This window comes from Hydra vulgaris, chromosome 07 (genome assembly GCF_038396675.1).
Source record: "Hydra vulgaris chromosome 07, alternate assembly HydraT2T_AEP".
NCBI lineage: Eukaryota > Metazoa > Cnidaria > Hydrozoa > Anthoathecata > Hydridae > Hydra > Hydra vulgaris.
The window spans coordinates 9,898,134-9,925,520 of NC_088926.1; the positions used below are offsets into that span (position 1 = coordinate 9,898,134).

Here is a 27,387-nt window from a genome sequence, read left to right on the forward strand (position 1 = left end):
TAAAATGCATAAAACTTTATTTTAATAATAATCTTGACCATTTTCCTAAAAATCATGGAGATATGAGGAGAGTGGTTTTACCGGGTTACAGGAATAATGTCAAAAAATGAATTTTGGAATAGTGTCGAATATATTAAAAAGGCCTAATGTCGCAAAAAAAAGGAATAGTGTTGCAAATGAATTTAATGAATAGTTTTGAATATAAAAAAAGGAATAGTGTCACAAATAGTAAAAGGAATAGTGTCAAAAACATAAAAAGGAATAGTGTCACAAATTAACTTAATTAATAGTGTCAAAAACAAAAAAAAGGAATAGTGTCACAAATAGTAAAATTGGAATAGTGTCGAAAATTTAAAAAAGGAATAGTGTTGCAAATAGTAAAAACAGAATAGTGTCGCTAATAGTAAAAATAGAGTAGTGTCGCAAATAGTAAAAACGGAGTTGTAGCCGGAGAGAATTAGCGGAAAATAGGGTCTAAAGTATTTTATTAAAACTTTAATGGTAATAGTAATTTAATTGTAAAACAATTGTATTTGTAATTTAATTGTAAAACATTTGCTGTTTTTAAATAAGTTTTTTAATTTCTATTTTTTTACTGAATAGATAAGTATTATAATGTTTATACAATTAATTAAAAAAGCAATTATTTATTCATTGAGAAGGTAACAGGTAATTAAAATTGTAGGGGTTTCCAGCTTTTTAGAAAAATACAAATTCTAATTCTATATGAGAAATAGGCACAAATAATGAAAGAGTTGGAAGTTACATGAAGAGAAAAGATGAAGAGCAAGATAATGTTTGACAGACGACTTAAAAGATTGCAGATTATATGAATCAGGAATTCAAGATGAAAGAAGCGAATTCCAAAAAACTGATGTTTGAGGAAAAAAACTAGACAAATAATAGTTTTTGGAACACTTAAGAACAGCCACAGAAAAAGGATGAGATTTAATTGAGTGATGAGTAACACGAGAATGGATTTTAATAGATGGCACAAGAAACGCTAGCTCTTTAGAGCTGTGCTCATTTTAGTATTTGTAGAAAAGAGAACAAGAAGCAATGTTATGGCGGAGTGATAATGGTTCGAGGCTTGCTGCATAAACAAGTCCAACTATGTTTACAATTCGTGTTTGCACCTTGTCTAAAAGAGAAAGGACATCATTAGAAGATCTGCCCAAGATATGGCAACAGTATTCCATACAAGGATGGATTTGAGATTTATAGAGATAAAGAATAGAATCCAGAGTAAGAAAGTGTCCAGCACAATAAAAATATGATATTATCTTTAATACTTTAAAACATTATTTTGTTATCAATCAATAATAAGTTGATGACTTTGATAAGACTCTAATATTTATAAAATGTTTATCTTAAGCAGTTCACATTTATTTTAATCTGCTTTTTATTTTAATTTTAATTTTGTAAACAAGTTAAACTTTTGAAAACATTTCAAAGTAATCCTCAAAGGCCAAAACTCTTCTTTATTTTCAGTAAATTCTGGGGTACCTCAAGGTACTTGGTCCTGTATTATTTCTCATCTATATTAATGATCTTCCAGACAACCTTACATCTTAAGTGCTCTTTTTGTTGAAGACTCAACTTTATACTCCTGTCTCAACAAAAAGTCTTCTTTTTTCGATCGCTTAGACCATGCAGCCGATCTTGACATAAATCTCACTTCTGTAACAGAATGAGGCTCACAGTGGCTCATAAATTTTAACTCCAACAAAACTCATTTATTTACTGCAAACAACAATTGCAACACTGTCAACATTCCCATATATATGAATGGTAATGTCTCTTTATCGTGCTCGCCATTTTCTCTCTCTTGTTCGTCCCTGTATGGAATACTGTTATCATATTTGGACTGGTTTTTCTAATGATGCTCTTTCTCTTCTAGTCAAGGTCCAAAAACTCATTGTAAACTTAGTTAGGCCTGGTCTATCTGTTAAGCTTGAGCCTCTTTCCCATCATCGTAAAGTTGCATCTCTTTCTCTTTTATTACAAATACTACCATAGTCGCTGCTCAAAGGAGCTGTCATCTCTAGTTCCATCAACTAAAACTTATTCTTGCTTAAATCCTCATTCAGCAAAGTCTCATTCTTTTACTGTATCTGTCCCTACATCCATGTCAAATTTTTTCCCCACACTTCAACCCTTTGGAACTCTCTCCAATCTTCATGTTTTCCTGACTCATACAACTTTTAACTTTTTAAGTCTTCTGTCAACCGATTCTTTGCTCCATAACTCTATTCTTTTTTTCTAGTTGCTCTTAACTTAATAGTGGTTGCATGCAGCTTTGTTGGGAATGAATCAGAATAATAAGAATTAAAAAAAAAAAAAGAAACAGAACTAGCTCAACTCATTTAATCCTTCTTTTAATTGGACATAAGTTATCAAAAACTATAAATTATGAAGATATTATAAGCATCTTTGGTAACAGAAAAGCTAGGAATGCAAGGAAAATTTTTTTTTTCCTTTTTCTTTTAGTTAATAATATAAAAAAATAATAAAACAAAATAAAATTCACTTTTTTTAACTATGTTTCTTTTTAGGAAAAAAGAAAAAGGATCTTTTTTTAGTAATAATATTTAAAAAGCCTTTTTTTATATATTATTACCAAAAAAGGGACCTTTAAATTTAATTTTGGTCTTAACTTTTTTGGTGAAATTAATTTTCTTTGATTTTCATACTTAATTTTGGTCTGTGAAAATATCAACACAGTTGATATTTGTAAAAACATTGTAATAATACTGACAATGTTGCATCGGTATTTGCTCTTCAATTACGGTATGATTCTTATCTATCTTTTCATTTCCAACCCGTTCAAGGGTTAAATTAAGGGATCGCGATTTGAAAAATCTGGAAAAGTATCTGGTTCTTTAAAATTTTAGTTTTTGCAAAGCCGTGTACATTATTTGTGGTAGACTGAAATACTAATAACAAAAATATTTGGGTAATAATTGTTTTTTAATATGCTATTATTATGCTCAATCTTATGCTGTATGCATAAATATTTCCCAATCTCATTATGTATGACATCTATGCATATATTGAAATGACATTTTTAATGAGTTGCAACTATTGCCGTTATGTGAATGAATTTGAATCAGAATGAACATGCATAAGTTGGTTATAAGGTTAACAATATGGTTAATAAGATTTGTTAATCAGGTTTAATGTTATATCAAGATAATTGACAATTTTAATATTACATTGGATGGATATAAGTAGGTTGTTACTTTTAAAAATATGCGTAAAATGATTTTTGATTTTTTCCATTTGTTGCCCGCTTTTGTTTAAGCCAAAATTATTTTTATCGTAATGTTGAGAGAGCTGAAATAATATAAAATTACCAACTAGTTAGCAAACTTCAGCTTCATCAAATGCTCCCATTGTGACATCAAATAATCCGCCTCTTTTCTTTATCCAGACTTAATTGTTTTTAAAAATTAAAGATTTTCTTGCATGATATATTAATTTTTTATTGTCATCATTTATAATAACTTATTGTTCGGCGAAACTGATTGCATTGGTAAGAGTGTTTTCACTAATAGGTGAGTAAAAATCATTTATGAAAAATTAAAAATTTGCAAAGGTGTTTATTTTTGATTTTATTAAACCAATCTATAACATATTAATATATTAATTGGGTGCTAAAATTTTAGATAAAATGACTTTACTAATTCTTCCTAGGAAGTTAAAAGGCGAACCCAAGGGTTGTTAATAAAATTATCCTTATGGTATATTTAAAATGTATCCTTATATATATTTTAAAGCGAAAAAACAGCCAGACGATTCGTTTATCTTAATTTTGTTATTAAAAATTATTGATTAAATTTATAATTAATATACATACAAATGTATATATAAATAAATATTGCTCTATTATCAAATAGTATTGAGCACTCTTAAACACACAAGCGGATTTTATATTTTTATTATTATACCATAATAATACATTATCTATTTATTTGTATATATATATATATATATATATATATATATATATATATATATATATATATATAAATCTCTATGTTGTAATTAAATATAATTTTAAAGAGAGATAAAAATAATATAATCTAATGAAACAAAAATTGTTGATATAATCTAAATTCGGTATTTGATTTAAAAGATTATGTTTCCTTATAATTTATTTCTTAGAACAATTTTATTTTTAACATAATCTTATGTTTGTTTATCACAAATTATTTATTTTAATTTTTATGTATTTAAATGTGGTATTTTTAATACAGAATATAAACAATTTACAGATTTTTTAAGTTACCAATAAGTTATTTGTAAACGTAATTAATGTTCATAAATGTCAAAAGAACTTTACACAATATTGAGTTGATAAGAAACAAAAATCTTTAAATACATTTATGAAAAGAATTCTCATAAACATAAACTCTTCTCCCTTTTTAGAATGTACTTTTTTTCTTGTGAAATCAAGAAAAAAAAATTTTTTTAGTTTGCTATTGCATATTATATCCCATGATAATTTAAATTGCAGACTTGGACAGGATTGGTATGCAATCACACGCTGTAGTTGACCACATTTGTGCTTTTTTTTCTTTACAATTTGATGTTTTAACAATTTAAATGCAATAAAAAAATCATTATGTTATGAGTAAATTTTAATCGTTGATCTATTCTGAAGTTTACTTTACGCCAAGGCTTTAATTAAGATAAAAAATTAATTAAAATGATGGTTTAAAATAAAAGCATTTTGTGTAAATTAAATGTTATGTTAAAACATTTTTAGTAGGCATATATTTTTGATATATCTAAACATTTGTGTCTTTCTAAAAATCTTTCAAAATGTTATTTTTTCAAGTTAATTCAAGTTTTGAATAAGTTAAATTAAATCTTCCCATAACAATGGAAAGACATTATGTCTTTCCATTGTTATGGGAAGATTTAATTTAACTTATTCAAAACTTGAACTAATTTAAAAAAATAACATTTTGAAAGATTTTTAGAAAAACACAAATGTTTAGATTTATGCTTTATGTTTTTTGTTTCTATTTTTATAAAGAATTGTTTATAAACTTTTCTTTCTTTAACTTGACTTACTAATTAGAGCATGAAATGAATAAAAATTACTATTTAAAAGACAATGTTATTTAAAAAAAGGAAAGAATTTAATACAATTTTTTGAAAAAAATGTTTATACAATTTAAAAATATTATATATAACACTTTTTAATAACTTTGATAAAATTTGTTCATTTATTAAACAATCATTAGAAGTAATTTGTAAAAGCGTTTTGCGTAACTTAAATAAAATGTTTCAAAAGAGTTTTTAAAGTTTTAAAGTGATTTATTTTTAACGCAATTAAAAATGCAACTAAAAGTAATTTTCGCTTTGAGTTTGAGTTTTAAAGTTTTATTTTAAAGCTTATATATTTTCTGCTTAGGAAGGAATTGTTTTCTTTTTTTTTAAATTTTTTACTAGTTTAAGTTTAGTTTAGTGTTTCTTTTTCAGCGCATTTCTTAAATGTTTAAATCATCAAAACATCCGAACAGTTGTGGTCAAGTTGTCAATACAAAAAATCATTTGCGTGGTCAGTAATAGCATTCGATTGCACGCCATTCCTGTCCAACCCTGCTAAGATGGAGAGACTTACATTTTAAGTATTGAATTAGCAGATAATAAGAAAAATTATTCTTTAATAAAAGTTAAGAAACTATTTTACACTCCTTCAAAACTAAATTTTACATTCAATGTTTTAATATTTTACATTCCTTCAAAACTTTAATATTGCATGAATAACTTATAAAAGGTATGTTGATGATAGTCTGTTCAATTTTCTAATATTGACAATGCAAATTCTTTTTTAGATATTCTAAATTCACAAGATATGGCCATTCAGTATACTACTGAATGGCCATACAAAATTCTCCAAATTCTCCAAATCAACTAAATTTTTACTAGTGAAAAATTTTACTACTAGTAAAAGTTTAGTTGATTTTTTCAACTAAATTTTTTCAATTCAAAATTTTGGTTTGCAGGCCTCAGCAGGAGTAAATGAGCGCAAGAGTCGAGAAAAGCTTTCCTAAAACGAACATGGCGAACCATGCGAGCTAGCTCTCTAAACTGCTTTTAACATGAGCTTTTGGTGCTTGCACAAGCTATCTGTTTATTTATATAAAAATTGCTTATTAAGTATAAAATTTGGATTTATACTTGTTACAAGCATATGTTTGTAACGTTAATGTTATAAACATTAATATACACATAATACGCGTAACAATGTTAATATTTACAATGCGTTATTTAATGTTAATATATACAATATGTCTGTTTATTATCCAATGAATTATATTTTTTTGACTTTGCATTTGTCATTTTAGTTACAATGATAATTAAACTTTTGAGAGAAAAAAAAAAACTTTTGCAAGAGCTATTAATTCCTCTTGTAACTGTTTTAGGGGAGTGTGGGCAAGAGCGAGAGCTCTCCAACATATAAAATTTCCAACAATAAATTTCTTCAAAAGTATAAATTTTGAATATATTGTACGCAAGCAATTATTAATGTATTAATTATTATAACCACATTCTTCAATTTTACCTTATATAGCAATAAGTATTTTCAAGAACATATAAAATATGTTCAAATCAGAATATTCAGAATGTAATTGAGTTTCTTGTTTATGTGTTTTTCCAAAATGGACACTCATAGAAACAATTTTTAGATATCTCTAAAATTTATAAATTATTGCATAAAAATGCATAAAACTAGCAAATAGACTCAGAAACATAAATAAAATAGACTGAAAAAATTATATATCATACTGCTGTGTATGATATATATAAAAAATTAAAAAAATCATACTGCTGTGGATACCAAACTAAGCATTATACTTAAGATAGAGTTTTATAGAGTGGGTATAAAAATTGCTTTTTGCTATGGTAATTTTTTACCTAACATTTTATGTTCCACAAGCTAAATTGCATCCAAATAGTTATCTGGGTGTTTATCAGTTAGATTGTACATGTGAGTTACATTAGTGAAAGCAAGAAATTATTTATTGAACATGAGCTGAACATGCGAGAAATATAAGTAAAGACAACTAGGACACCTTAAGTATAGTTAAACATGCGCAACATTCTGGTTATACAATTAATTGGACCATGCCAAAAATACTTTCTATTATGTCTAATAACTATATGCATAAGATTTATGTAGCAATTAAGTGTTTGCAATACTCAAAATTGCAGGAGAATGTCTTAAATTGCAACAATGGTAATTTAGTGATGAAACATCATTGGTAACCATTTTTTGTTAAATTAACTAAGTCTGTTACGTTGCAATGACCTCATTTTCATTTTAGTTTTATGAATTTTGTATAAATTAAATGAGTCTGAAACGTTGCAATGACATTATTTTTATTTTAATTTTATGGATTTTGTATAACGGTCTCTTCAGTTTGATAGTAGGTCATACTAATATCAACCGAACGATCACGCTAAAATAATAAAAATAATATATAATATATAATAATATATATGCAATATAATATATGACAAAACATGATGTATATACTGATACTGATACTGAATATATGACAAAACATGATGTATATAATAGATAATGATTGATGCCACACTGAAAATAGTTATATATATATATATATATATATATATATATATATATATATATATATATATATATATATATATATATATATATATATTTGAATTAATTTTAGGTTTTTGTTAATAATGAGAATCGTGTTGAAAATGATTTTCCAGATTTCTTATCGGAAATAAAATTTATACAAGGTTCAACAAATAAAGAAATGGTTAATAATGTGGTATTCTTCAATGGCCCAATAGGTATGATATTTAATTTAAATTTTAATTATTATTATTTTAATTTAACATTTTTTGGGTCACACTTTATTTACACTTATGTTGTTTATTAGGGTTCTCCACCTGTGCTATCACTTGTGGGTTGATTGTTATACTAATTAAAATTTGAATTTGATGATTGATTTTGTGATTGATAATTGATTTGATTGATGATTGATTTTGTGATTGATTTTGTGATTGATTGATGATTGATTTTGTAATTGATGATTGATTTGATGATTGAATTAGTTGATTGTTATACTAATTAAAATTTGAATTTGAATGAAGAAAAAAAAATTAAAATAAGGAGCTTTACCTTAAATCTTTTAATAAATAAATAAATATTTGTATATATATATGAATATATATATATGTGTGTGTGTGTGTGTGTGTGTGTGTGTGTGTGTGAGTGTGTGTGTGTGTGTGTGTGTGTGTGTGTGTGTGTGTGTGTGTGTGTGTGTGTGTGTGTGTGTGTGTGTGTGTGTGTGTGTGTACTCTTACTTGGTTGTTTTTAATTTTTATCATTAAAAGTCAACTTTTTTTAAATTAATTTTTTTTTCAAAAAAAAATTAATTTAAAAGAGCAGAAAGGGTTTAAAAAGTTTTTTTCTATTATTTAATAGACTGCCTGCCCACACTAAACCCTCAGTTGATGTAGCATAACTTCTTACATGTTCTACCTATTTGTCAGTCGATATAACAAAACTCCTCCTATGTTTTACATATTTTTCAGTCGATGTAGAAACATTCTGGATGTTTTAAGAAGTCTCTAAGATTTTTTAAAATTTTATGGAGTCTTCTAGAAGTTTATGGAAATTAGTAAGATTTAAACTATATTAGCTTCCTGATTGAGCAACACTAATAATTATATATGAATCTGTATTTGCCACATGACATTCTAATAATATAGAAGTACAATAGCACTTAAATTTAATATTATTGATTTCTCTGAGTCTTTTACCTAGTAATAGATGAAATACTTGGAGGAATATGGCCTCCTATATCAAGTATCAGTCCAGGAAGAATAACAAGAATGGAAGCTAGGTAGCAGCTTGCACGTTCACTAAAAGGTGTTAAACTCCGTGAAAAAATTTTCACGGAGTTTAACTCTATCAAGAACTATCCAGACTGGAAACTACCAGAACAAATTAGTGTTAATGAGCATTCAAGTGTCTTTATGGTTTTTTAACATCTGTAGAATAAAGTAACCTCCAGCTTAGATTTATTTTGTCTTACAAAGATAAGATTGGTATTTTACGCTGAAGTTTTAATTGGTATTAAGCTGAACACAACACAACATTTTTTTAATATAGACATTAGCTTTTTGTACTAGTAGATTTATTTTTTAAATTTGGAATTTTATATTTATCTGTATGATACAACAATAAACTGTTAAATGCCTAAAAACTACATAATAACTCTCCAATTAAAAAAATTAGAAATTAAAAATAATGGTTATAAAAGTGTTTAAAATTTTATCCAAACGATATATGGTAAATTTTTGGTTTGTGGGTAATCTTATTTAACCAAAAAAAAAAAAAATTTTCCATTTCTTTTGTACAAATATTCATCAATTTACTTGTCATAAACATTGTCTTATTTTATTTAGATTTTCATGTTCAATGTTATAAATTTTCATGTTCATGTTCGAAAATCAGTATCAGTTTGACTGTGTAAAAAATTTATTCGTAAAGAAGAAAAATTTATTGAAAGTTCTAGTTAATCAAATTAAATTAAACAAAGAACAACATCAGTTTAAAAGCTAAGAAAGAACTATCAGCTTTAATTTGCTTCAAACTTTCCTCTAACCTTTGTTTTTAAGATGTCGTAAACTTTAGGAAATGTGTTTAGAAAAGGCTTGAAACTTTTTTTAAATGATATGAGACAATGGTAAACATTAAAGGTTAAATGGAGTACTAATATTTAAACTAGCATTTGTATGCAATAATAATTGAATTGAAAGATCATTGTGTTACATGCCAATACACTACGACCTGAAGTTTGTTATTAAACTAATCTGTGTCAACATTTATTTCAATATTTATTTATTTTGCTTCATCTTCTGAAACAACCAGATCCTACTTGTCCATTATGTTGGTAAAAAGTTGTAGAAAAACATTATCTTGTTGTCATCAAATGACAGAAGAAGATTTGTGTGAACTAATTTCGCTAATTTGTTCAACAAGATCCCTTTTACAATTCCTCAGTAACTCTTGATAATGTGCTGCTCTGGGCAGTTAAGAGAGTTAGCTTTCCAGACAAGGTTCTTTGCAGCAAACTTTTCAGTCTAAATTTACTTAAATTTGTCACTGACACCTTCTAAATGATAACAACATAGATGGCTGGGCAACTTTAAGAAATCTTTTGTACAGTATATTTTGTATTTTAATTTCCTTGGTTAAAAAGTTTGACAAGCTTTCTTTCTTGGTGTAAGTCTTTACACCCTTGCTTTTGAATACTTTTCTGACAAGGAAACGACTGCATTTAAACTTTTTAGTGAGATCTCTTTGGGATTCGCATGGATTTCTTGTAATTGACAGATAATCAAACCTTTCCACCACTTCTTATTTTCTTTCTATAGTTTGAATCTTCTTGCATCGCCTCAATATGTCTTTTACTAAAGATTTAGCAATTTTTGGTGTGAGTAGGTTGGATTTTGAAGGAAAATTTCCAAAACTCTTTTCCCATTATTTATTCAATTATATAGAACGTTATTATAAAGTTTGTATTTCTTAAGTTATTACAAAGTTTATCTGGCCGAAAAATACTGAGCCCTACTGATATTTTTATTTATTGAAAACCAAACCAACTAGGCCAGAGATGGATCTAGCCTTGAATTACAAAGTAAAGTTAAGCTACCAAATTAAAAATACAAAGAACTTTGTTCCGAGTATTGTGAGTAGATTACAAACCTTTGACAATTACAACTGTTATGTTTTCAATTCCATTACACTTATGAAATTATTTGCTACAATTACGCTTTCTTATTTACAACTTTCATGTTTATCTGCCTAACTACACTTTTTACATCTTAATAAAATGTAGAAAAGCAGGATACACCAAGATTTTGCTCGATTTTTGTTGTTTCAAGGTTAAATAGCTTTAATATCATCTTTCATAGTGAAGTAACAGTTATCTAGATTTTTGCTTGGTTTTTCACCGAATTTCATAATTTTACATTTCTCAATATTGAAGGTCATCTCCCATAGCTTGGACCAGTCTTTGAGGGCGTCAAGGTCATTTGATATGATATCCATATTCTTTTTGATCGTAGCAACAAGCTAGCTATCATCTGCAAAAAGCTTACAAAAATTCTTGACTATTTCTGGCATGTCATTTATATATATCAAAAACAGCGGTGGACCAATAACCAATCCTTGTGGCACCCCACTCGTTACCTTTGCCCAGTCGGAAAACACACCATCCAAGACTAGTCGTTGTTGTCTACTTTTTTAAAAATCAGAAATCCAAGCAATTAATTTTATATCAAACCCAAAGCCATTAAGTTTTATTTTCCGTAGTTCGTGGCTTACTCTGTCAAAAGCTTTGGAAAAGTCTAGTAAGATTAGGACAGCCATAAAATTATGGTTTAGTGCCTCTGTAAATATATCTAACACCTCTAAGAGATTTGTGGCACAAGATTTACCACTAAAAAACCCATGCTGGTGAATAGATAGTAGTTTAAGTTTAGTAAGATCAGTTTAGTTCTGTCATATATTCTCTCACTAATCTCTCCATGATCTTACTTGCAATTCAAGTCAACGAGATTGGATGGTAATTTATTCGTTCAAGTTTACATCTTTTCTTGAAGGTGTGTGAGATATTTGCATCTTTCCATAGCGAGGGAACAATACCTGTTTCAAAAGATTTGATAATAATATATGATAATTGAAAAGTCAGGTTCTTATAACATTTTGAAAGAACAAAAGGATGTAACTGGTCTACTCTAGGCGGTTTCAATTTGTCTAAGCTGCACAGTAGAGAGGTTCTCGAGTATTACTAAATAGAGTTTTACTGTCAACATAAGATATAGTTTGAGTTTTGGGTTTGAAATCTGGCATTAATGTTCTGTTATGGGTCTGAGTAAAGGCTTTATGGAACTGTTGATTTAAACAATAAGTGATATCTTTTTTCTCTGATATTTGTTTCCTGTCAGTATCAAATACTGCCTTGATATCAGTTTTTATTTTTTTCTGTTTGTTGATGTATGAGTATAAAATTTTAGGATTTCGTTTTACATGCATTGAAATACTTTCTTCATATTGTAAAACTGCTTTATTTACAAATTTTTTAACTAGTTTACATTGTTTGTTGAATTCAGTTTTAAGCTTACCTTTATTTAATTTAGATGCTGCAATCATCTTTTTGAAAATACATAATTTATATCTTGAATCTTTTTTGATATCTTTATTCATCCATCTGAGTACTGATTTGGATAAGTCCAGGGTCGAGAGGGATTTCATGGGAACAAACTTCTCAACTAGTTTGTTATAAAAGTCAATGAAAATATTATAACAGTATTTTCATTAACAATATTTTCATTAGCGTCTTTATCGTATGCCAATTAATATCATTAAGGGCTTCACTTATAGCTTCATAATTACCACATTTGTAATCTTATAAATTTCTTTGATTGTTTTGTGGACAGAAAAGATCTATCACTCGATATTCCCACAACAATGTCTTGTGGAACTGATTTCGCTCTGTGGATCCAATATGGGGGCCTATTTCTACTGTATATATACAATCAGGATCATCAATTAAAATCATATCAAGAAAGTTATGCTTGAAAGTAGGTTTATAAACTGCTTATAATAAAAAACAGTTGTTTATAGTTTCTGAAAATTCTTGGCTTGAAACTCGTCCTTTACCACAACAAATACCTCATGTACCATCCCAAAAGATATCAGGGTAGTTTAGATCACCCATTATTAATAAGTTAGTTAAATTTTTTCCATCGACTAATCTATGCACTTCTCTAATCGAGTCATTAAATATTTTGTTTAGGTCATATGAAGCATGAGGGTGTCTGTATAACTAGCCAACAAAATAGTATTTGAACCAATGCTGACCTTGCACCAAATTTGCTCACTATCTAAGTAGAAAGGATCAATCTCATGAGATAAAAGATCATTTCGCACATAAATTACTACTCCTCTGCCACTCGTAGTTCTGCTATTATTGAAATAGGATGTGTAATTTTCTATATTGCGTTCAAAGGAACTGTTGAACCAAGCACCAAGTCTCAGTAATGCCTATAATGTGCGAAAAACTAAGCTGTTCAATTCTTACAATGAACTCATCTCATTTATTGCATAAGGGTGTTGCATTAAAATAGAAACACTTTAAAGAATCATAAAACTTTTTTTTTCCTTAATTTTTATTAAACAATTTTTATGCATGTCCTTAGAGTCACTGACTTTCTTTTTGTTTGAGCTCAATCCATCTAAGTGTGGCAAAGCGTATGCCCCAATAACCTTTCTTTTCATACTTTGTTCCCCATTTAAGCCTCCCATTTGATCCTTCAACTTCATTTGGAAGGTCATTGTTTCTATTATTTCTTTCAATTTTAAGTTTGTTTTCAATTAATCTTTCATTTTCCGTTCTGTCTGGCATTATGCATATATTTTGCAAAGCTTCAAAATGTTTCAATTCTTTAGCATTAAGGATGGCTGTTCGTTGTGTGGCATGATTCTTAAATTCTAAGAGTATTAACGGGGAGGAGGACTTTTATCAACTTGGTTTAGGGATTTATTCTATTGATTTCCTGGTGTTGTTGTGTCTTTATACTTCTCTGGGTTTATACTATTACTGTTCACCATAGTCTTTCTTGTTTTTAACCTTACTTGTTTCTTAACATCTTCTCTTCTTAACTTTAGTACATTTAGAATTTAATCAACTATTTTGATGTCTAAATCACTTTCCACTGCGTCTTCTGGTACTCCTCTGATTATTACATTGTTCTCAACTCTGCTTTTCTCTTTTTTTTCTTTCTAGATAGTGCAATTAGTGCTGCATCATTTTCTTTAGAGACTTTTCCAGGATTTAAGAAACTTGACCAGATATCTGCAGAGCTGAGAGCATTGGTTAGTTGATTACTTGAAAGTTTATTTTTCAAATCATTTATTTCATCGTCTTTCAGTCTAACTGTTTCTTCAAGTGTAGTTACTGTACTTTGCAAGCTAACAAGTGATTTTGCTGTTATCAGAAGCCAATTATATAGATTTTTTGTTCCATCAGTCCATAAAAATACTACAGCTAATAATTAATAATATTAATACAATACAGCTATATATATATATATATATATATATATATATATATATATATATATATATAATATATATATATATATATATATATATATATATATATATATATATATATATATAGAACTCTTATATATTGTCAGAATGTTTTTTCCATATTTTGTTGACAAAAAGTAAAAATTAAAATGCAAGACCCCAATTTTTTTTTATTAATTGATAGACTGCCTGCCCCAACCAAACCCTCAGTCAATGTAGCAGCACTCCCTTGCGGGTCAGGCTAAAAGATAGTAGATGTAGTAGCACTCCGTTGCGAGTCAGGCTATATGATAGCCAATGTAGCAACACTCCGCTCATGATTTACAATAAAAAATTACAAATAAAAACATTTTATTAAAAATATTAAAAATAAAAACATTTTATTAAAAAAAATACAAATAAAAACATTGTTTATGTTGTTAAAAACATTCAGAATGTTTTTAAAAACATTCTGGTCAATTAAATTTGCGTTTTTGTGGTTTTTTTAAAAAACAATTAATTTGTAATTAAATTAATGGTTTTAACTTTTTGACAACACGCAAATGTTGGACAAAAGTCAAAAGTAATTAAAAGTGACGTATGTGTTGGCATAAGAATCACTTTTTTCCTTCCGCTCTTCTCAAATGCTACAAACTATAGAACTATATATATATAATATATATATCTATATATATATATATAATATATATATATAATATATAATATATATATATATATATATATATATATATATATATATATATTTAACTTTTAGACTATTTGCTTGATAACACTGTTGAGTTAAGAATGCTACCAACAAGTCATATAATGTTGTTTAAAACGTTTCGTATTCTATTTGATTTAAAAATAAACACGATTGAGTAAGTATTTTAGTTATTATATTTATTATATATGATCTTTAATATAGGAATATTTTTTTAATTAATTATTTAATGGTACTTAAATAATAGTTAAATATTTAATTACATATTGTATAAGTTGTAACTGCATTTACATAAAAATTTCATTTTCAAAGTTGTATTAGTTTTAAGTAACCCTCTGTGCCTGCTTGTATCTTCTTGGAAGTTTTGATTTAACAAAACATTTACTAATGTTTTGCAAAATTTTGTGTTTACAAAATATTTTTAGAAAACAAAAAAAAACAAATTTTTTTGCTGCCTGTTGTAGGAAACTCCGTCTTTATGGTCAAACATAAGTTTGAGCCTTTTAATGTTTGTTTTGGTCATTTTTTGAGCCTCTCCTTCACTTCCTCGAACTCTTTAGTAATCAGATTCACTTTCAGCATATTTAATTATCTTGTAGATGCTATTTTTTGGTATATTCTCAGTTGTAAAGTTGTCATAAGTGAACCTTTTCCGAACATTTCTGTAATTTAGATAAAATTCATACACATGTTTTCTAATCTCTTCTTGTCTTGAATTTATTTTTTTATTCATATTTTTATAAAAAATAAAAACACATAAAATATTTAAAAACTAGAGTAAAAATAGTTTTTAAAACATTTTTCCTTTTTGTTTTAGCTTACACCTTAAAGAAATTTTATATCCAGTCTCGTTTTTCAGTTTTTGTCACCCTTAGGTTTTAAAGGATGAGGGTAAACGAAACTAATTATTTCATTTTGAAAATGGCACTTTTTGTCTGGCATATGGCATTCTGTTGATGAAATTTTAATTAATTTACAAAAATTATAAATAAATTTTATAAAATTACAAATCTTTTCTAAAATTATTATTTATGTGTTTAATGACAATAAAATAATTCAGCTGAAATTATGTATCTTTGAAATTTTTCTTTATTCATCATTTCACAGTGTTAAGATAAAATGTAATTTGAATAAATAGTTTACATTGTTATATCAAAAATAAATACAATCTGTTATCTTAAGGGATATTAATTTGATTTTTTTATCAAGGAAATTAAGAAATATGAAGTTTTATTATTAGCAATTAATTTGTCATAAAAATAAAAATCTCCTACTGTACCCCCTTGTACGCAACTATTTTGATTTTGGTAGCATAATTTAATTATTTTACCAATTCATTTTCATTATTTTGTCTTTTACAATACTTAATGCATAATTATGCACTAATTATGCATAAGTATTCACTATTTTTAAAACTTGTCTCTATGCCACAATTGTTATCATTGCTGTTAATATTTATTTCTTACTTATTGAAGATGTAAATGGCATATCATTATTAGTTACTTCACTGTTGTTAATCGAAGATTTATTTTACGTTTGAAAAATTGCCTGAATTTTTACATGATTTATAGTACATCTTGCTCTTCTTTAGTCTTTTTTCTTTTTACTTCACTTTTTTTCTTTTTTTAGACATTTTACTTAAAATATCTGTAATACAAATATTATAAATACATAAGTTGATTTGAAGAAATAAAAAATAAATAAGATGTCTTTTGCCCCTTTTTTCTTTCATTCAATAATGTTAATAACAATTCATCATTTTAGTTTTAGTTTATTTTTTAATTTTATGAAAGTATAACTCTTAATAAGTATATAGAAATAAGATATATAAGTAATAAGATATAATAAACTCTTATTAATGAGTGTGCAATACTTAATATCTTAACTTAAAGCGTTAAATCTCTGTTAAAAACCACAAAAATATTATAAGCGTGTAAACCTGGCTGTGGAATTAGTTGCTTAACTTTATTTTTCAAAAATGGTCGCAGCGCAATCAAGTATCAGATCACATGATCCATTGTAAGACTATTTCCCTCATATTTGAGAACTTTGAAAGCTCCATCATCACCATGAGTTGTCTAATCATCACCCATAGTTACGACTCTGCTTATGAGGTAGCATTACCAATTTACCTATAACTGTTGTATATTAAAAATTATAAAATATATTTATTATATTTATATTTTAATGTTTCATTGAATAAATGCAGCAATCATCTTTTTATGCATCTAAGAAATGCAGTTAATGTAAAGGTAGGTGCAGTGTATTGTAAATACATTGACTGACATAAATAGGCGTATGAGCAGTGAAGTATATCGACAGAGGGTGTGTGATTTGGCAGATATCAACTGAGTGTTTAGAATTTGGTAGGAATCCTAAAGATATATATAAATATATCTTTTATATACTAAAAGAAAAGCATTTAAATATTTATGAGCTCTAAAGAAAAACTGTCATTTTGGCATCTTTGTAAACTGTACAGTTTTTCAGCCATACCACTACATTTATTATCTGTTAGGGCAAAAAAACTATCATTCAGAGTTATAAAATATAATTGATAAAATATTTAAGATCCTCAGTCTTTTTAAAAATCAAATAAACCTGGTACAAATCTATATAAAACTATAAAATAGAATCTACATATTTGTATTCTTGATAAAGAAGACCATGAACAAAAAATATGTAAATTTTTAGTAGATGGGAATACATATAAACCTTTACAGTATGACCCTACTAAAAGTATATGCAGACATGTAAATGATCTAATTGAATTCTTGCTGCAGTGGTGTAGTGGTGAAGCGCTCAACTCATAAGCGAGAAGTTCCGAGTTTGATCCCGACGTCCCTGGTAGTACTGTTCAGCAGTCTTGTTTGTCAAGGTTCATATTTCAAAGTTATAGAGGTCAGAGAGGGTTAAAACCACAACTACAGTAGTCTCCTCGAGTAGTGAACTTCATGACCTTAGGGAGATGAAATAAAATTAAAGAAAAAAAGAGTACATGGAAGCCCACCACATTATTGATGAAAAAACTGCTAAAAAATTTTCCAAAAATTCATAAAAGTACTACATAAAATAATAATAAGTACTAATTAATATAATAACATATAAAAGTAGTATCGTATATAGAAAATATAAAGGATGATATCAAACAAAGTATGTCAGAGAATAGCTTCAAGCAGCTGGAGAGCTAAGTAGATTCCATTTTTCAACCCTTTTTCATTTGCCTGTAAGCAAATTTCATATCCTAATAAATAGTATTAATTAACATTTTGAATCACTTTAATCAATAATAAGCTTACTAATTTATTATTAAAATATTAAAAGACTATATACCTGTGTTGTTGCCAAACAACATAGCTTTGTTTTTAGAAACCGCTCTGTATAGAAAAGACAAATTAATAAAGCCATAGCAGTTATTTCTTCTCTGTATTTGCCAGCCAGGTTTCAAAATTCATTCATTAAAAGATGCAATTTTAAATAGTATAAACTTTTGCAATAGATCTTAAATGACAAACTGGTCCGGTAAGTGAAATTTAGAAGCTATTCTAGGAAAACAATTTTGGCGGCATGACCAATGCATGTTATAAAGTTACATTGATGAAAACATTGCCAAATAAAAGCGTTTTTATGCAAAAAAATATTTGCCAATAAAATGAAATTTAAAAAAAGACCTCCAGTTTTGAATTTGGGCGGCCTCCAAAACTTGCCCAAATACTTCCAAATTGATCAAAGACGATATATTTGTTTCCTAGCCTAATTCATCTCCGGTGTGATTAGAAAAACTTAGATAATCTAAACAATTTTATCGATTAAAATGATTTAGAACTCATTGAAAAAATTACCTAAGCTTCTGTATTTTAAGCACTTTAAATCCACCAAGTATCTAAGGAACCATAAATTTGGACAGCATACAGCAGAAAGGCTGATCAAATGTACAATTAGGTAAAAACTTTTGGTAGAAAAACCTTCATTTTTTCTATTTCTAGAAAAAGATATTATTAAATTATCTTATTAGTTGTTACATACTTCTTTGCTGGAGGTTTTTTGATTGACTTTTTAACTAAAATTATTTTATCCTATTTAATCCTTAAAAAAAATTTTCGGTGGCATTTTATTAGTTTTTTGAATATATAATTCAAAAAATGAATTAAATATAAAATCTGTTTGAAGAAAACATTATTTACTGAAAAAATTCAAAACTTTATCAAAAAAAGTGTAAAAAAATACAGTGTACAGTGTAAAAATATATTTATTTGTTAAATATTTATGGATAATAGGGTTTTTTAAAACATTTTTAAAGTTTTTAAAGTTTAAATTTTTTTTTGAGAATAGAGGCTATTTTATTTTGATTAAATAAGTCTTTAAAAACATAAATATATTTTTTAAAATTAAAAATTTTAATGTTAAGACTTCCTATAAATAAATTTAAAAATGGTACAAAACCCCCTAAAAAAAGCCCCTTTTGCCCCCTGACGGGACCCTTAGAATTTTCAAAAAGTAAAAAAAAAATCTTTGGTACCATATTATGATGAAAAGAATTTTTTCAGGCATGAACTTTTTTTAAAACACCCTAATATATATATATATTTTTTTGTCTTTAGGTATATATATTGAAGAAAGACATAAATAAATTCATCAGAATAAAGGCAACGTTTGCAAAAGTAGAGCTTAAGTTTTCAAAATTCAACTTAAATGGGGCAGGGGACCAAAGTCATAAGATTATTCTATATAGATAGTAAAACAACTTTAAAAACTTTTTTCATTAATGTCAGTAAATATAGAACAGATTTAAAATATTTAGAGTTGTTCTCAGCCCTCCATTCTTCCAAACCTCCACCTCCTCCTTCCCTTCCCCCCTACTCTTTATGTATACCTGGTTTTATAAAAGCTTATTTAAAATATGAGGGTTATATGAGTTAACAATCAAAAATGAAACTCATTTCTCAATCTTTATAACTCTACTAGAGGTACTAAGAAAGAATGCTAAAATTGAATGAGGTCAATCTTGCTGTTGAAACCGGGCACTATTGATCTATTTTCTGCTCTTGCATGGATAAATCCATTTCATTGCTCAAAACCAAATTCTGTTTCAGAAGCTGCAGTTACTTAAATAAAATAACTTTTTTTTAAAAGTATTTTTAATACATTAAAATTTTTTTTAGATTTTTAACAACTGATATATTATTGAGGTTAGGGAAAGTTAATTTTACCTCTTAACTGCCCTCTCAACTCTTTGTGTGTGAACAGGGAAATACGGAACTACCATAGGACAATGTAGGATTTTTTTATTTCATTAATCTTCATTTGGCAGGTTAATATGGATTCATTGGCCTCTTCCCATGTTATTAACTTAATCAATTTGGTTGCATACAGGTTTAAATGAGAAAGCTTAAATGCTCTTGGAGCTAGAGTTTCGATTTTCTCTTTTTTTTTTATTTCTAAAATTTTGTAAACAGCAAACTCATTTTTAATTTAATTTGGCTGCAAAGTAATATCTGCAATAAGATTTTGGAATAAGAATTTCATGTTGATGATCTCACAAATTTTTCAATAGCGTTTTGTACATTTTCATCTTGAAATTTGACAAAGTTGAGTTGTTTCAAGATGAGCTGTGGCTCTTCTATCCAACTATGCTTCACTTTAACAAGAAACTTAACAATTATAAGTTTCTTAGGTCATCTCTTTCTAACTCATGCTTGCATAGCCAAAATAAAAGTAAAGAAAGGACTGTATTGAGCCACCTTAAATGAATTGTAGTGCCTAGTTTTTGGTTTGCCAAACCTTCAATAAGAATTTCTGAAATCACTGTCTGGCATATTTTATAAGCAGATTTCTGATCTGGAGAACTCTTTTATTATTTCCTTGCCAAATTCAATTAAACCAGGACCTATAGATATTGGCTAGAAACTGCAATTTCTTTCCATTTCAGTAACCTTAAAAAGCAACTTACCAATAGGTCCAGAAAACCCTATCTTTGAGGTTGTCTTCCTATTAAGCTCTTTTATTAAATGTCAAAAGCAAAAATCATTTGTGTGAAGAGAACATATTATCCACCCTAATTTTCTTTCTAATTTAAAATGTATTATTCATAACTTAGTATTCATAATATTATTAAAATAAAATTATATTAATAAAATATAATATATTAATTTCAAAATAAAGCAATTATGTTCTGAAAAATTGTATACCGATTAAATCAGACATTGCTATGCTTGTTTTTATACCGCTTGTTGTAAATTATCTCTTTTACTTCGAGTGTATAATATTGGTGGGTTGAAATAAATAAAAATACAAAAGCGAAATACGAAAAATATAATATAAAATAATATCGAACTTTAAAAACTTTTTTTTTTAAACTGTTATGAAAGGTAAAAAATTCAATTTTATGAAGAGGTTTATACAGTTTTTTATTGCTTTTGTATAAAAATGTATTTGCGCTTCAAGATAATTCTCAGGTCAATAAGATATAATAAATCAATTTTTGCAAATGATTTATTAATAGCAGCTTTATTTTAACAGATTTAATACTTCCAAGCAAAAAAATAACAAGGGCCAAGTGTTTATTATAAAAAAGTTTTTTTTTTGAAAAGTATGGGATGGCCTTATATATATATATAAATATATATAAATATATATATATATATATATATATATATATATATATAGAGAGAGAGAGAGAGAGAGAGAGAGAGAGAGAGAGAGAGAGAGAGAATCTCACTCCTTTTATTCAATAGATTAGTATTTTTATAATTTAGAATTTCATATTTTTCTTTGAGACATAATTTACAAGATTTGGATGTTGGATAATATGCTTTACATTGACTGAGAATTTTCCACTTTACTATAGGAACTAAATTAGCTTCTTTTAACTATCACACATGCCTTAAGAGCTCAGTATCATTTTTATATTTAGAGATGTTAAATGATTTAACGTAATGAGCTTATCTTAATCTAAAAGGAGTCTCACTTATACCAGTATAGGATTTTTCATTAGGAGATGAATAATGATTAGCAGTGGCTACAGTTGCTTGATATACAATGTTGCTTTTTAAACATCTATTGAACAACAGACAAATTTTTATTAAAGCAGTTACTGTTTTGTTGATTAGGGTTTGTTTCGTTGCATAAAATGTATTTGTTGTGCGAATTTATAATAGATTTTACACTTGGCATACAACTGTAGCATTTATGCAGTTTGTTATTATTAGTAAAACGTTTGTGAATTAGTTTCAAAAACATTTTCTGAGGTTAGTGCTAACATTTTTGCTAAATGGAGGGTTAAACCAAATGATATTTAGGGCTCTGTTCCGTTTTGGAGTTGATATTGCTTTAGGATTATACGTTAGACTACATTTATAACCAGACTTTAATAAATCTTCATTATACAGAGGAAAAGTATTTTGAAATATTTTTTTTTCAGAAGAATTTGTAGACAATCTAAGTTCAACCAATTGTGGTAATTGTTTTAGTATGCTTGCCGGGTGATTTGAATCAGCATAGATGTAATTTAATGAATTATCAAGTTTGAAATAAGGTTTAAAAGTGTAGTCACTAAGATTTAGAGTTACATTGAGGTAGTTGACCATTTTCATGTTGCATTGTATAGAAATTCGTAAACCATTGCATTTAAATATTTTGACAATATGCTTTTTTATTTTGTCCATTTGAGGGTCGCTTTTATTACTAAAAACTGCCAAGCCATTGTCACGGTATAAACCAACCTCAAACATGTTATGAAGTTTTTAAATTTGAAAAAGAAGAAATATTCCTACCAGCTCACAAACCTCTGCGCCATTGAACGCTCCCATGGAAACATCAAATAAACCACTTGATTGCTTTATCCAAACTTGATCAATAATAAAAAGCAAAGACTTTCTTGCATGAAAAATTAATGATATGTTCTCTTTATTTAATATTAGGTGTTGCTCTGCAAAAATGATAGAATTTTTTAGAAGTGTTTTACTGATAGAAGGCTAGAAGTCAATAATATCAAAAATTAAAAATTTATAAAGATGTTTATCTTTCATAGCCTCAAACCAATCGATAATATTTCGAGTGTTTTTCCATTGATTTAATTGTAATATATTTTTTAGGTCTGTATTAATTTTAGAAAGAGTATCTTTACTAATTCTACCAACCTCATTTTTAGCAGGGTTTAATAAGGGGACAGTTGGATTGTTTTCAAAATTATCTTTATGATCTTTTAAGGTAATAAAACAATTGGTAAACATTGATTTATACAAAAGCTGTAATAATCAATGTTTATTATTCAATGCTTTATTATAATATATATTATATTATAATCTTATAATCTATCAGCACTAAGATTTAGAGTTACGTCGATTAGTCGAATCCAATGCAACATGGAATTACTCGACGTAATTCTAAATCTTAGTGACTGCACTTTTAAACCTTATTTCAAATCTGATAGTACATTAAATTACATCCATGCTGATTCAAATCACCCGCCAAGTATACTAAAACAATTACCACATTCGGTCGAACTTAGATTGTCTACAAATTTGTAAAATATGAAATTCTAAATTATAAAAATACTAATCTATGAATAAAAGGAGTGAGATTGTTTCTAAGTGCAGACAGATTCCTTCTTTCCCAATTTAACACTGGTGATTAAAAAAGATGTTTTTCCATATTATTATTATTGTTGTTGTTGTTGTTGTTGTTGTTTTTGTTGCTGTTGTTGTTGTTGTTATTAGTATTATTATTATTATTATAATTATTATTTGACATCAGAACTCATTCCATTGTTTGTTTTTTAATTTTGTAATGGTTTTTAATTGTATTTTTGAACGGTTTTTTCTTGATTTAAATATATGGCTGATGAGTGCTGCAAATGGCATGAAACTTTAAGTACTCTAAAAAAGTTTGTTTTTTTTCATTTTATTTATATATATATATATATATATATATATATATATATATATATATATATATATATATATATATATATATATATATATATATATATTTATATATATATATGAGGCCTTGTGATGAAGCATGAGCAATTGCTCAGCGCACGTGAAACACACCTGTAAATGACCTTCCATGTGCGACAAATTGTACTTGCTAGTTTTGTAACGAGAGTATAAAATTGCGCTCATCTGAAGGACTTGCGAAGGGAGAAAATTATAAGTTGATTTTATAAAAAATATTTTTATGAAAATTTCTTTTCCTGGAATCAAAACATGTTTAAACAGTAGAGTTTGCTTATTGTTAAATAAAGAAGTTATATTTGTAATAAAGTACGTCATTCACGCATGCATACTGCATGACGTACTTCAATTTTAATTTATTTGGCATAAGTTCAAATTAAAAATGATTTATTTTTTCTATTTGAAAGCTAAATCCAGCATGTTTTTTTTTTAAATTCCAGTTAAACTTTATCATAATATCCGCTTGATTGTACCATGGTTAAGTAAACCATTTGCTAACTCATAGGTTTCTAGGGTTCATTTGACAAAAAACTTTGCTTAACTAGAGCTTTTACTTTAAATTGCATAAATGTCTATGTAATAAAATATCAAAACTTCCAACACTTAAATAAAAGTTCCAAACTTAAATGTTAAAAAATTAAATACCTAGTGTAATATTTATAAATATTTAGCATAATATTTATAAATATCTTATAAATAAATATCTAGCGTAAAAAATTTATCAAACTAAAACTTCACTTTGATTTTGTACAGCTTTGATCACTTTCTTTTAATTAATGACTATTATATTAAAAATTCAAAAACATCAAAATGTTGGAATATCAAATATTTTTTGTCAAATATAAGTTAATAAACAAAATATTTTCACTGATATCTTCGAATCGGGTAATATTATAAGCTTATATTATAAATATAATCGAATGGGTTAATAATATAATACTCACTTGATAATAATTGAATGCCACATTCAGTTTAAATTAGAAAGCAGTTTTCTGTTTTGTACAAACAATGAATGAAAAGTTATGAAGTCATTACTGCTAACAGATAGAATGGAATGTTCAGTATTTTCAAAACGTTTTGTCCTAATGAGAATAGAAAATTTTAAATAAAATATTAAAACTTGATTAAATTTTAAAAAATCAAAAATCAAAATTCTTTTAATTACGTAAAAATTAAAAAAAATTTTTTTTTTTAATTTACATTATATTTTAAACTAGCAGAAAGCAACCTGTAATACGAGTTATGGTCGGTCTGTTACGTAATTAATTTAAAGTGTCTGTTTTCCACAATTCAAAGTTATGAAACATTAATTAATACCCTTTAAGAAAATTGCCTTCAAATTGAAAAAATTAAACTATCTGTCAAATTAACATAAAAAGTATGAGGAGGTAAAATAATTTACCAATTACTTAACATTATTTGAGTAATTTACAACTGACATAGGTCATATCAGTGTGTAAGGCAGAGCCATTTTCCTCGACATTACTAAGTTCAACCTAATACGTTTTTAGTTACTGACAAAAATTAATAACACTTCATATTGTTTTTAAGTGACGAAAAATTAAAACTAAATTCATGTTATATTTTTTATAACATAAACTTTAATTAATAAGATTAATATTCATGAGTTATTAATTTTTTGGTATCCCCTTGATACATGTTTCTTTAAAAAAGGAAATTGTCTTTAAAACGTTAAATGCACACAACTAAATAAATTTGTCATAAATAACTAAGCAATTGAGTACAAATACGTTTAAAACAAAAAAAAATTTAATTTACAATCAAACATATGTATAGCAAATTGAAAAAAATATGTAAACTTTGATCTTTTTTATTGCGTCATATGACAAACCTAAAATAAAAATTGTAACAGATAAGTAGACATAAAAAAAAACAAAAAATAAATAAACAAACTGGAACAAACAAACAATTTACCTGCTTTTCGGTATCCTGTTTTCATACTTAAGTTGCTGTCATGATGCAGCTTTTATTAAATAATTTTATGTTGGCTTTTAGTAAACTTTAGTTTAATTTAAAAGACATCACAGTAGATTTAAAATATATTTTAATTAAAAAGCAAAATAGCAAATGCTTCAAGGAGCCAAACTTTAAACATTAAAGATAAAAAATCAAATTGAGATATAAATAAATTGCATTTATATAGCTAAATATATTGTCTTGGCTTATAGCAAATTTTAAAAGCAGTGTTTTCAACAAATTAATTATTTTTAACAATAAAATGTAGCAGCATTATTTTATGATAATTGGGTAATGAATCAATTTAACTATATTTAAATATATTTTGGTGAAAAACAAATAAAATTTTAACTGAAAAAGACCAAACAAATCAAATATACAACATAACGTATTATTATAAAAAAAATTACAAATTAAAAAAAACAAACTACAAAATCAAAGAAAATTAAAATAAGTCACGAAAAAGAAAAAGCAACAAAAAAGTTATAAATGTCTACACTGATAGAAGACATTTACAACCTTTTGGTTGCTGTTTTTTCTTTGGTGTCTCCCAACACCCCAGTAAAAATGAGCCCTCCATTTAAAAGAGGGCTTATCCATACCGCCATTACTAAACCACTTATTGAAAGACCTCTCTGAAAAAGGCCCTGGGTGATGGGAGCGATAATTTCTGTACTGCTCAAATGTTAATGAATCTAAAATCACAAAAGCTCTCAATATCTCAGGATACATTAAAAATTATAAATAGTTGCAATTTTATTAAATCAAAATATAAAGCATAACCTCACCATTTTCACAGGATAAAGAGGATGCTAAAAATAAAAAAAAAAGAGAGTAAATTAAAAAGTGTTAAACGTGCGAAAAATTTTATTTTAATAAAAATATGAGTAAAATGCAAACAGCTTAAGGTGTCATATTTATATTACATAATTCTTTCACCTATTACACATATTTCTCCATACAAAATATATAAAAATTTAAAATACAGCCCTACCAGTTATGCTTCTACCAGACACTAAAGACAAAAAATATACCTCAGAATAATCGATAAAATAATATTTACATATAAATAAATATATAATTATAATTTATTTACCTATTCCCCTCATTTCCTCTATAAAGTTGTCTAAAGTAAGAAAGAAGGTAACTGAAGCTAAAACTAGCTAAAAGTAAACTAAAATTAACTATAAACTCAACCAAAACTATTAACTAAAATAAACTTTAAATCTTAATATCTGTACCTCAGAAGACAAAGGTTGGTTGTCCAGTTTTTTGTGAAAATGAGTTATGTATGAGACCTTTTTAGTTTTTTCAGTATCTACAGAGGTATAAAGACTATTGTCCTATGACAATGTGAAACAAAGTTAGGTCAATATAAAAGGTCTGGTGTCCCCAGAATGTTCAAAGGGAAAACGTCTGTTATCCAGAAATGACTTTTCACTTTTTTTATTTAATTTTTTATTTATTTTTTGTCAAAATTGTATTTCATGTGCCTTAAGACAAATTAAATAAAACACACAAAAAATAACATAAGTTTAACCATCAAGAATAAGCCAAAAAAGACTAATTATTTTACTAATTAT

The 27,387-nt window shown here is 26.8% G+C and overlaps 1 protein-coding gene across 3 annotated transcripts in view; it reads left to right on the forward strand.

Annotated features, from left to right (window-relative positions):
• LOC136082285 (uncharacterized) overlaps nucleotides 1–27,387 on the forward strand; it is an 89,378-nt gene that overhangs the window by 26,138 nt on the left and 35,853 nt on the right. For all 3 annotated transcript variants that reach the window (XM_065800989.1, XM_065800991.1, XM_065800990.1), the window contains 2 exons: nucleotides 7,722–7,848; nucleotides 14,922–15,027. In XM_065800989.1, the coding sequence (XP_065657061.1) occupies nucleotides 7,722–7,848; nucleotides 14,922–15,027 (233 nt within the window). The remainder of the gene's footprint in view (nucleotides 1–7,721; nucleotides 7,849–14,921; nucleotides 15,028–27,387) is intronic.